Source organism: Hydra vulgaris, chromosome 07, assembly GCF_038396675.1.
Source record: "Hydra vulgaris chromosome 07, alternate assembly HydraT2T_AEP".
NCBI lineage: Eukaryota > Metazoa > Cnidaria > Hydrozoa > Anthoathecata > Hydridae > Hydra > Hydra vulgaris.
In genome coordinates, this window is record NC_088926.1 from 26,373,911 (window position 1) to 26,387,661 (window position 13,751).

The 13,751-nt window shown below is 27.9% G+C and overlaps 1 protein-coding gene across 2 annotated transcripts in view; it reads right to left on the reverse strand.

Moving 5' to 3' along the window:
- Nucleotides 1–5,577: 5,577 nt before the first annotated feature.
- Nucleotides 5,578–13,751, reverse strand: part of LOC100212154 (neuronal acetylcholine receptor subunit alpha-9) — a 66,707-nt gene continuing 58,533 nt past the window's right edge. For both annotated transcript variants that reach the window (XM_065801501.1, XM_065801500.1), the window contains exons 6-9: nt 13,549–13,647; nt 6,695–6,858; nt 6,300–6,585; nt 5,578–6,215 (exon numbers count right to left, since the gene is read on the reverse strand). In XM_065801501.1, coding sequence (XP_065657573.1) covers nt 5,585–6,215; nt 6,300–6,585; nt 6,695–6,858; nt 13,549–13,647 — 1,180 coding nt within the window. In that variant the 3' untranslated portion in view covers nt 5,578–5,584. The remainder of the gene's footprint in view (nt 6,216–6,299; nt 6,586–6,694; nt 6,859–13,548; nt 13,648–13,751) is intronic.

Consider the following 13,751-nt stretch of genomic DNA (forward strand, 5'->3'; position numbering starts at 1 on the left):
AACCCAAGCAGTTGCTTCTACTTGTATTTTGGCTTTGAAGTTATTGGTTATTAGTACTCCAAGGTCTTGCTCAATTCATGCTGGAACTTGATTGCGTCTGTTACCATCAATGTTAGCTTTAGCATTATTAGTTATCTTACATTAATTTACACTTTTCGACGTTAAAATTCACACGGCAGTTGTGCGACCAATTTACAGCGCTTTAGACTACGTTTGCAGATTTAATCAGAGGAAAATTGATTGACATCGATAACTCATATGAAGTTGCCATCTTTAGCCCATAATTTGGTATGGTTATAAATTCAGTCTGGTAAGTTATACATTCATGAAGAACAAAAAAAAAGTGATGTAAAAACTGGTCCTTGAGGGATGACACTTGTCACCCATTCCCACTCGGACGTTTATTATTATTACTCATTGTTGTCTATTAGTTAGTGATACCAGTGATCTAGTTTAATAGCTGGCCTCAAATACCATACGCAAGAATCTTATGAAGTAGTAGTTACGTGACACTGTGTTGAATGCTCGATAAAAGTTATATATACCAGATGTCAACAATAAACTGCTTCACTTAAAATGTTACGAGATTCAATCAGGTTTGTAAGGCAACCTTTGTGGTGTATAAATCCATGTCAAGACTTTGATATTAGATTGTGCACAGTTTTTCATAATCATATTAATGATAGTTATCTCCGCCACTTTGCACGGTATAGGTAGAGACACCAGCTTGTAGTTATAAATCTTGACTTTGTTTTCTTTTTTGTGGATAAGTGTGAAATTTGATTTGCGTTAGGATTTTAACACTCTTTAAGAAGTCGTTAAACCTTTTCAAATATAGATTACAAATTTAGTTTTTTTTTTATTTTGCTATATAAAATTGTGATTAAATCTAAAAAAAATAAAAAAAAATTTTTTTTTTTAAAATTTGCTTCCCACCAACCAAAAAAAAGAGATAAATTATTTAAAAACTATAATTCTTTGGTAATATAAATAAAGCAAAGTTAGTTGCTAGGCGAATCGCGAAGAAAATTTATTTTATGCCTTATCAATAAAACAAATTTTTTCACTTTTTTGTAATTAAATCAAATTAAGTGTTATGTCTTCTGGCGGCCCTATTATAATGGCGCCCTAATACATACCCCTAGTCTAACTTTTCGTGTGATTCTTTTTCTTCAAACCGCATTTTAAAATATGAAAAGGTTTATAGTTAATAGAAGTCAAAGAATTACTTGATGCAAATAAATAAGTTATATGATGATGATGATGATGATGATGATGATGATGATGATGATGATGATGATGATGATGATGATGATGATGATGATGATGATGATGATGATGATGATGATGATGATGATGATGATGATGATGATGATGATGATGATGATGATGATGATGATGATGATGATGATGATGATGATGATGATGATGATGATGATGATGATAGATATGATGATGTATATGATAGATATGTCAGATGAAAATGAATATGTTAGATAAAAGTAACATATAAATGATTATTGGCGATAAACTAAAAAGAGTGTTTGAAGCTGATGGATATGCTCCTTGCGAACCACTTGCTCGGTGTTCGGTGCTTTAAACTCAATTGTGTATAAACTCAATTTATACCATGTTTTATTGTTTGTGTTAAAACAAAAATAGAGTTGTTCACAAAAATCTTTCAAACTTATGTCAATAAAATTAATCATAAGTATTCAAGTTTTCAGAAAACAAAAAAATAACGCGAACCTTTCCTGCGGAAAAGAAATTTACAGATATTGTCAACAAAAACAAAATTATATTAGAGCAGTTTAAGAATGGATTGAAACGATTATTATTGTTCATGAATCTCAATTTATCCGATTTTAAATGTTGCTTTTAAAGTAAGCTTAATCAAATAAAACAGTTTTATTACTATCAATGAAACTCAAGTGGTGATGTTAAATTTCACCTTGTGATTATGTTAATTTTAAAATTTTATTTATCTTATTTAAGAATTCTTTTATATATATTTCTTAAACATTTTAACAATTGTATGCATTTCAACTTGTTAATTATTTTTTATTTTGTATTTCTTTAATCTTTTAGCTATTTCTTATTTATTTTCTAATTTTTTTTTATATATATTTATTCATATTTTAAGTTTGTGTTAAATTTTTATAGAGCGAAATGTGTATTCTGGTTCCTCCAGCCATTAACTTTGATATATGTACAAATATGCAATTGAGCAGCCGTAGCTTAGTGGTTAGCGCGCTTGTCTCAGAAGCTAGAGGTCCGTGGATCAACGCCACCTCGGAACAAGTTTTATAATATTGGTATAGGAGGAGTAAACTTCCTTTCAAACGCTATTACGCGGTGCTCTGTGATAAGATCGGACTTTTTGAGACACCAAAAATAAAAAAATAATAGTAATAAAGTATTTACTTTGCATTCTTAAAAGGCGAAATAAACTACACACACATATCACTTGGTGTCAAACTGTGCAAAAATTCTTATTTAAGTTTTTTAATAACATTGCACACTGCAGTATACCCTAAATTTTTCTCTATGCATTTTTTTATGGCAGCTGCTTTTGTTTTTGTTTTATCCCATTCAGTATTATCATCCAGAGGATTTAGCTTACCATTCATATAACAACCCCAAATGGACCATAAATTATTTTTCGTAAAAAATCTTTGTGCAAGTTACATTGGATTACGAACCATTTTGTGCAAATAGCTCCCTTGCTGTATAATTGTTACTCTTTAATTGATGTTTTGTTGCTTTAGTTATGTACAATACATCATTTGACCTTTAAGAAATATAACATGATATTGTAGGAAAACTTATCCGTTTTCTCATGTTTTTTTAAAACTGTAAAAAATGTAAATGTACATCAAAGAGTACTACTATTATGAAGATTTTTATATGTATATGTGCATGATTTTGCCAAAGGATTATTGTTTTTAAAAATATTAAAAGCACACAGATGTTATATTGGAAGCAAAAAAATAAATGGCACAAAAACTTTATATAGTATTATTTTGAATTTTTGTGGGAAAAAAAAAAAAATTTTTGGTAAGTTAAAATCTAAAATTATATTTTTTCATATGTAACACATAAGATGCGTTCATATGTAACATATAAAATATATTTGTAACACAAGTTTTGATTAATTTAATAAAATTGATTAATTTATAGCAATATGCGCATTGAAAAACGACATTGGACGATTTCTCAAAGAAACCTAGTTGTGGATTTGGTAAATAGTGGCAAGACATACAGAGAAGTTAATAATCAGACTGGAATTCCTTTTCGAACTGTCGGCAACATTAAAACAAAAGCATAATTTGAATGGGACTACAACTGATATATCAGGAATAAGCCGTAAAATAAAAACATCTGCTGCTATTGATAGAGACATTATTTTACAACTAAAGGAATACAGATTTGAAGCTGCTCAAAAGATTGCAGACAAAGTTAAAAACGACCACAAAACCATGATCCCAGCTCAAACTATCCGAAATAGAATTAAAGAGCAAGGATTTCACGGTAGAGTATGTCGCAAAAAACCCTACTTGACTCTAAGACATATAAAACAAAGATTAGTATTTGTAAAAAAGGATGCGGACAAGACCATCGAGTACTGGAAGAAAATAATTTGGAGTGATGAATCCAAATTTAACTTGATCTCTTCGGATAGACAGCAAAAAGTCTGGCGAAAACAAGGCGAGGCGTACAAATTGAGTTGCATAAGAGGAACAGTAAAACACGGTGGTGGAAATGTCATGGTGTGGGGATCAATGGCGAGGAGGTGGCAAATTGACTTTCATTGAATCAACTATAAACGCCAGTTTATATATAGACATTTTAAATCAAAATTTGAAAACCTCTGCTTGTAAATTTAGATTTGGAAACAACAACGTCTTTCAACTGGACAATGACCCAAAACATACTGCCATAGCAACAAAAGAATTTTTTCTAAAAAGCAGTATTAATGTGATGGAATGGCCTGCCCAGTCCCTCGACCTTAATCCGATTGAGCATTTGTAATACATTCTAATACGGAAAATTGGAGACCGAGCTTACAGAAGACAAAATTATCTAAAAGCAGCAATAGCCAAAGCAAGGGAGAAAATCACTCCAGAAGAAATCAAATCTCTTGTGGAATTGATGCCTCAAAGTCTGCAAGCAGTTATTCTGGCAAAGGGTGGCCCTACTAAATATTGATATACTAAATTTTTTGTCTAAATACTAATTTTATTAATCAAATATTGATATACTAAATTTTTTTGTCTAATTTTGAAATTTTTCTTATTTGTGCCATTATATTTTTTGTGAGAAAATATTTGATCAATACAGTTGATTTTTATACGTCATATGAAAAATCAGTACAGTTGATTTTTATACGTCATATGAACTTATATTTGACAATTTTTGAATAGGATGCTTCAATATAATGCTATTTTCAAATAATTCGTATTTTTTTCCCTTAAAAACAAAAATCAGCTATCGTTTTTTAATCATTTTATACAAATTTTTCCAAAAAAAAGTTTGTGTCATTTATTTTGTTGCTTACTGTACCTGTATATCAGCCTGATGTTCAAGGGGAAATTTACTATTTTTATTACAAAATAAGAATGCAACCGCAACTACTTTTAGATTATTGTGTGTATTTTTATTGACTCGAAAGCTAACACTCTTCTCCTTTTCAGGTTAATGTCATCACATATTCTTTAAACTCTAGTTCATTTTTTTTAAGTACGATGACTTTTTTCATTGAAATAATTTCCAAGATGAACCTTTAACTTTTCTTAATTCTAAATATAGTTGAGCTATTAAAACTGAATCTAAGTTACAATGAAGTTAATTGTCATTTCTATTATTAAGTACCTCGTCTCTATCATGTACCCACACTTTCATGAATTGAGGTAATTCACCTTTAGTTGGTTCTAGGTTTTCTAAATTGTGATAGACCTGTTTATTTATTCTCATAACTAGAGTTCCGCTAAACATTGTTTCAATGCCAGATCCACTCCATGATGTAAAAGACAAGACGTTATTGTATGAACAAATCTTTGCTTTGAATGCCATACCTCGCTCATCTTCTTTTAAATAGGCGGCAGGCGGCAACAGTATAATAAATCAAAAATAAAAGCTTGCATAACTATATTATTGTTTAATTTATTTGCATAGACAGCCAATAAATAATTTTTTTGTGAACTAAAAAACATTACAGGAGGTATTAGCCAATCAGTGTTAAGCTGCTAACATAATTAAGAAATTAAAATCAAATCTTATTTAGACTTCATTTGTCTTAAAGTCGCATTAAAAAAGCTTAAAAATAAAACTTTTTTTTTAATAAAACGTGGCAAAACACAACATAAAAGTTCCCATCATTATATTATTTTTTATAACTTTGTACTGTTCATATTTTTATATGTTCGCGCTTAACATCATATTTTTAACAACATATTTTTAACAACATATTTATTTTTAACAACATATTTTTTAGATAGGTGTTATATATTGGCAACCTAAAAATTAATGACCGTCCTTTTTAAATTTTTAGTTTAAAAACAATGATAATAGTAAATATTTTGTTTTAGAAAACTTTATTTGGGGCGTATGAAAAAATATAAACACTACTACATAATATCGTTATTGCAAATAACGTAAAAAATAGTCGATCAATTGACTTAGCTACCTTTACCCAGTCTTGTCGAATACTTTTTTCTCGAATTTTTATATTTAAAAACTCGTTTATTTTCTCAAGATAATTGAAATCATTGTCTTCTTTTTTAAACTCGTAAAAAGATTTTAATTCTGAAATGTTTATTTCACTCCATTTGCCTTTCATTTTGCAATTCTGATTTGACGAAACAACGCCGTTTTCTTCGGCAACATTTGAAGTATATTTCAACTTCTTTGCAAGGGTGTCATTAAGCTGTAAAAAATTCACTTCCTCTCTTTTACCTGATTTGATTTTGTTTTTATCTCCTTTGCTCATTTCAAAATTATACTTAGGAAATGAATTGCTTTTATTTGTTTCAACAACTTTAGTAGTCTTTGACAAAAATTTTCTTTTAATTATGCGAAAAATATTTTTTTTATGATTATTTAAAAAAAGTACACAAACCCATTTAGGCACGGGTACAGATTTTGCATCTAGACTGATAATAATGCAATTTGTCAATAGCGCCAATCCTATTTCGATCATCAAGATTGTATAAAATCTAAAAGGAAATAAATGTAATAAATTTTAACACTTTTACTTTTTTTTATAATATTTATGATAATAATTAAATAACGTTTTTTACTTTACAAGCAGAGGCAATGTATCCGAACTTGGTGGCACGGAATCAGATACAATTAGCACGTAAACAGATAATGAAAGGAAGTTTGTTATAACCAAACCAGTTCTCTCGCCAGTCGATGGTGGAAGAATAAAAGAAAAACAAGATAGTAAAGAAATTAGAACTCCAGGAAGAATAATTTTATATAAATAAAAGTTTCCTTTACGCTGCAGGAAAAGTCTATACGTTACAGTCACAAACGGATTAGGACAACAAGAATATTTTTTAGATTCCCGAACAGATACGAAGCCTAAAATATACGAAGGCAAAATTCAAATAGTAAAAATAAAATGGTGGTTTTATTAATAAAAGAAGATAAAAAAGAGTAAAGTAAAATAAGAAATAAATAAAATATTTACGATTCAAAATAAATTCTCCATTTATAACATACGAATCTAAAGAACCAGTTGGATTTTTTGGAAAAAGGTCAATTTGACTTTGATCATACGCCCATGATCCAAAGGTTAGATTACAAACTTGTTCATCGAAAGGAAAGAAACGCATGTCCAGTTTGCAGGTACTTCTAAATAAATATATTAGCACATGTTTTTAAATATATGATTTTCGTTTAAAAATTTCATTTAAAATTTCATTCAAATAAATACACAAAAATAAAATATATAAAATTATAAAATAACAACATATATATATACAATATATATATATATATATATATATATATATATATATATATATATATATATATATATATATATATATATATATATATAAATACATATAAAAATATACATCTAATAAATATCTTTTTATATGATTTTGTTTGAAACTTCTTTGGTTTATCTACGATACAAAACATTATATATTATTTTAGCAAAAATTAAACCAACAGCAATAAAAAATATGTGTTTTCATGAGTGTTTGTTGCATTTTTTTAAAAATATAAAGGCATCAAAAAAAGAAATTTAAAAATTACGTATTAAAAGTATATGTTAATATATATACATATACAAAAAGCTTTTTTAAACTATTCCAAAATTTATTTAGTGTTTATTTTGTGAATATATTTTTTTTTAAATTTGAGCTTAAGGTTTCGACAAATACATCTACCATTTGATAAATGCACTTCTCTCCAATTGAAAACAACGAGTTGTTCTTGTTCAAAGCATTTGTAAATTGACAGCCGCAAAGGGTTTTATCAATATTATAGGATATACTACGGCATATATAAAGTTGAAAAGATTGAGTCACAATTACTGGCTCCCATACTTGCGCAAACTAGATCAGTCAGTAGTCCTTGAGATATTTTTTATCGCATTCGAGCGTCAGAAGTAATTTATTGTGTAACTCTCAGGTATTTTTATGCAACCGTGCAGTAGCCGATATGAGTTTACTACCTCATGATCTCATTAACATTAGTAAAAATATGCGAGAAATTTTAAACGTTATCAACTTAAAAAAAAAAAGACTTTTCGACAAACTTTTTCATTTACTTCCAATAAAGGCTGTTTGATTGATGCAAAGAATGTGCCAATTAAAAACTCGTTTTTATTTCGGAGAAATTTTACTACAAAATCTGTGTGAACAGAAAAATAAAGAAATAACTTGGAGAAAAAATTGTCTATAAAAAATATACAGGCAAGACATTTTCATTAAAGTTTTTGAATGTACTACAACTACAAAAACTTAATGGTTTTAATGCCTTTTACCTTTTGTATTCAATATTAAAATCCCTTTTTGCACCACAATATTCCAATAAACCTCTAAAAATCCTAACATAATAGATTACTGCAAATAAAATTACATTGTTAAGAAATTTGCATTTTTTTACCTAGGTTTACCTATAGGTCTTCTTTGTCCTGTAGGGAAATGATTTTATATATATATATATATATATATATATATATATATATATATATATATATATATATATATATATATATATATATATATATATATATATGTATATATATATATATATATATATATATATATATATATATATATATATATATATATATATATTTATGTATATATATATATATTTAATATTTAATAATATTTAATAATAATAACTGTGTACATTTACAATGACAATGTACGGAGCCTAGGTAATCTAGGCTTTAACAGCCAATTTATGTAAAAAATAAGTCCAACTTTGATTTAAACTGTTTAAGTGTTTTAGAATCTACAATGTTTTGATCTAAATTATTCCAGCTGTTAATAACACGGTTTGTTAAGAAATAGTACCTCTTTGGATTTTTAATTAACTGCCTATGAAACCTCATATTGTGACCTCTCGTATTTGAAGTTATTAAATCTGGTGGGTATTCCAATGTTAAGTTATCTATTTTTTTTACTATTTTGAAAAGTTGGATTAAGTCATTACGTTCGCGTCTTTTTTCAAGAGTCGTTAATTTAAAGTAGGTTAGTCTACTTTCACAGTTTTTCTCTTGAAGACATTTTGTTCGTGTTGCTTTACGTTGTATCGATTCAATTTTTTTTTATCTTGTTCTAAGTAAGGACACCACACTGAATTTGCGTAGTCTAGATACGGTCTTACAAGAGAGGTGTACAAGAATTTAGATGCGTTTATGTCTAAGTTTTTAAATGAATGTTTTATTATTCCTAACATTTTATTAGCTTTACCAGACGCATAACTAACTTGACTAGACCATTTTAAATCGTTTGAAATCATAATTCCTAAATCTTTTTCAATTTTTGTTTCTGGTAGTTCAACTCTATTTAGCACTGAATCATACATTGTGTATATATGCCTAGTATTTTTGCTACCTACATGCATGCGTTTACATTTGCTGATATTAAATTTTAATAGCCATAATTGTGACCATGTCATTAATTTGTTTAGATCTGTTTGAGTCTTTTCTATATCAGAAGATGATCTAATTATGTTAACTAGTTTAATATCATCAGCATACATTTTACAGTTCGTTGATAACTCATTCGGTAAGTCGTTTATATAAACAATAAACATAAACGGACCCAAGACAGACCCTTGCGGTACTCCACTTGTAACTGGAGACCAATTTGAAAATCCGCCGTTGCAGACGACACTTTGCACTCTGTTACTTACGAAATGTTTGCACCATCTAACTGCTTTTTTGTTAAATTCATAACTTTTTAGTTTAGGACACAATCTGTTGTGAGGCACGGAATCGAAAGCTTTTTTCATATCTAGGAAAATGATATCTACTGGTAAATTATCTTCCATTGCTTGAGTTATTAGATCCATAGATTCTATAAGGTTTGTACAACAGTTTTTTTTTTAGAAAATCCATGTTGTTCCTTAGTCAAGAGATTGTTATTTTCTAAGTGCGACATAAATGTAGCTTTGTTCTGGTCGATAACTTGATGGTTCCGATTTATCTCCACTTTTAAATAATGGTGTTATATTAGCATTTAACCACATCGATGGAATTATTCCAGTGTCATACGATTTATTAAAAATAAGTGATGAAGGAAGTGAGAACGCATCTGCGCAACATTTTAAAGGAAATGGGTGAACTCCATCTACTCCTGTACATTTATTTGGATTTAGTGACTTCAGGATTATATAAACTGTGTCCGGTGAAAATGTAGGGTCATCACAAATAATGTTTGTCCTATTTTTAAAGAATGGCATATTGTCACTAATTTCATTGGTGAAAACAGAGCTAAAATAGTTATTTAAGGAATGCGCTATTGATAAATAACTTGTTTCAAGTTTGCCGTTTACATTTAATGCGTTAATTTCTTCTTTAACTTTTGATTTTTTGTTTATATGTGACCCATCTGACCAAAACCAGTCACATGTATAAAATTTTAAGTTTTAAGTGTGATACATATTTGAAAAGGTATAATATTCTGCTTTAAAATGATGCAAAAATTATTGCTCTAGCTTGACCCTAGCTAAAGTTATGAGCAAAAATGTAACATCTATATTAAAATTTTAAAACGTAAAAAAACGCATTTAAAGGTTTGATGTCATATAAAATAGAAAACTCCTTAGCAAACATGCATGGATTTAGTTCTAATTTGGCACACATCTACTGTGATACATTTGCAACAAGTCCTGAAAAAATTATTACTGTAGCTTGATTACTTTTCAAATTATAACAATTTTAGTACATCGAGAAAATTAAATTATTATCAATTTTCTCGATGTACTAAAATTGATGTTTTCTTTATTCCATTTAATCGAAAAGTAGTTAAAATCTCCACATATCGATAGGCCGGAATACTTACTATTTATCAATAGATTGTAACTTCGTTTAATTGAATTCATTATTTTTAGATTAGATTCAAAGTCAATTGTGCCTGGTCTATAAATACATCCGCAAAGTATCTTTTCATTCCCAATATGCAGTGATGTCCAAACTTGCTCTAAGTCGTCGTCATTTAACATTTTATCAGAAACTGTAACAGATTTAATATTTTCTTTGATATATATGCATACTCCCCCTCCTCGTTTACCTACTCGATCTTGGCGAAATATATTATAACCCGGAACATTACTTAATGACTTTTCATTAAACCATGTTTCACTAATAAAAAGTATCTGTGGGGAAGATGTGACTATTTCAGCAATAAATTCATTGTATTTACAATTTAATGATGTAGCATTTGTATACCAACATGATAAAAAATTTTCTGTTACATCGTTATTATTAATTGTTAGTTTTTTTGTATTTTCAGATAATATGTTTATTGACTCAATTGATTTTGTAATTTATTTTTTTAAATATTTCATTGATGATTTTTTTGTTCCTGTCCGTTGATTTATGATATTCGATTTTGTTAATCTAATAGTTTTTTGGTAATTGCTATACAATGATTTTCACTACTCGATCATATCTGATACTGAAATAATAATTATTTTCATTTCTTTGTTTTCTTTCAGTGTTCATTCGGTGACATTCTTCTCTTAAGAGTTTTGCTTTATGTCTTTCTGTTTCTGTAAGATCAGGATTTATGAATACTTTCGAGAACGAGTCATCGTCTTTTAATACTTTTGAAGACTTTAAAACTTTATTTCTTTCATGTTTATCTTTTAAGACAACGATAAAAGGTGGTTGATTTTCGTTCCTTGTTTTTACCTTGATAATGTGTTCTATATTAACATTTGTATCAATTTTGTATATATATATATATATATATATATATATATATATATATATATATATATATATATATATATATATATATATATATAAAATATATATATATATATATATATATATATATATATATATATATATATATATATATATATATATATATGTGGATTTATGAACAGCATGCCATCATTGACAATTTCCGCTGACTTTTTTTGTAATTATTTGTGAAATCATTTTACCAATTAAAGTTTTCAATCTCTAGTTTTAATTAAATTTAAAATTTTGGATTGTTTAAATAGTAAATTTAAAATTGCGGGTTCCTTAAACAGTAAATTTAAAATTGTGGATTGTTTAAACAGTAAACTTTCAAAAACTAAAATGGCTTTGCTTCAAAAACAACAAAAACATTGATTCTGGTGTTTTACCGGGGTGGAAAAAATATTTATAGTTTCCGCCCATTAATTTAACTGCTTCTTCAAGTACTACTTCAGCAAACACACCTGAACCATAAAAACACACCTGAACTACCATGTAGAAAGACCAAAACTTTAACCATTTAATTTTGATTTTGGAGCAAGAAAAAACTTACTTTTTGCAACATCTGCTCGATTAACAGCCCTTGATGGGATTTTATTCGACGTTATATGACGTTCTAGTAAAATAAGTGCAGGTTTTATAGCAAAATGATTTAAAAGTTTACTCACAACAACAAAAACTGAGCTTAAAATTGTTGAAGATTGGTTATTATTTTGTTACTAAAATAACACGCAAAAAAAAGTTCAGTTTAGGAGAAAGATTTTCTTTATTTTTATATGAAAGGGCAGATAATCATTGCTACATAATTACTATTTTACATGCACAAAATTGTCCCGGAACTTGGGCTCCATTAGTTTTATTAACAAGATTGATAAGTGTATTGAGCTATTAGAACATAGGTTTTTTAAATTAACGCTTTGGAACAAAGAACCATCCTACAGACTACGCAATAACAGATTTGTTAAACATATATTTGATAAGCGATTGTTGTTCCGTAGAGGTCTTTTATGGAACAACAATCTATATTGATTTATTACGATATTGATTTATCCAACGATTTTGATACACTAAATCATAAAATACTTCAAAAAAAAACAAAAGCTGTAGAATTTTAAAAAAAACTTATTGTAGTTAAAATAATAATTAACTAACAGAGGCAATTTATATTTAATAAATTAAAAGATTAAAAAAAAACAACCTGATAACTTGTAGGGTAAGTAAGGGTTTTATTTTAGGACAGTTATTATTTTTAATTGATATAAACCACTTACTTAGCATCAAAAATATTAAGTATCAATAATATATTGAGGTAACAAATAACTTTAACAAAAGACTACAAGACCAATCTTTTATGGAGCAATCTTTTATTTTATGGAGCAATCTTTTATTTTATGGAGCAATCTTTTATTAATGGAGCAATCTTTTATTTATATATAAAAAGATGCTTTACCGCATCTATTTATTAAAAGTTGCATCCAAAAGATACTAACTGACATAACTATGCCTAGAGATAGTTTTTGACATAATAATGCCTAAAGGCAAATTTTTAGAAGTAAAAGCAACAAATGATGTAGCTACATCGGATGTAAACAAGTTACCACTCCAATGGAAAACAATCTTCACAGATCAGTGATCTTAAGAAAATTAAAAGATGCTAACAACGTAAAAAGTAAATTATTGCGTTTATCTTGCCATCTTGGAATGAAATAAAGAAGCACAGTTATCAGTGAGATCTTTTAGTACCTGCGTAATGGTAGAAGTTACGTTCAATCCAAATCTGAAATAGAGCTAGTAAGAGTTGTGTCTTCAATTAAATTTCTCAATTTGATAGTCGAGCTACTCAAAAAACTAGACTCTTTAAAATTATCTACATTATTAACTGCTTATGAGTTTTATACAATTTTAGTAAACTTATAACTTACGTTATTAATTTTATTCAAATAACATATCAATGCATTTATATGAACTATTTTTACAGTTATAGGGTTGTTGTTTTTTTGACATTCTTAAATAAAGTTTTACATTTTTGGCAATTTTTAGAAAAACATTTGGCGCTCTATTACCGGCAACCCTACAATCATTAAACAAAAATTAAATCTCACCGCAGTATAGTCGGCATTAACCAAACTATCTCCCCGTTACTAGAAATAGTTATTCGAGTTTTTCCGTACTGGTCAAATCCTTGAATGCCTTTCTCTGCACTAAAAAAAAAAAAGATAATAATTTTTTGAGTATTTTTAAAAAGTTCAAAAAGTAAACAATAAAGTACTCAAACATTCACAAATACGTTTTACTAGAAACATTT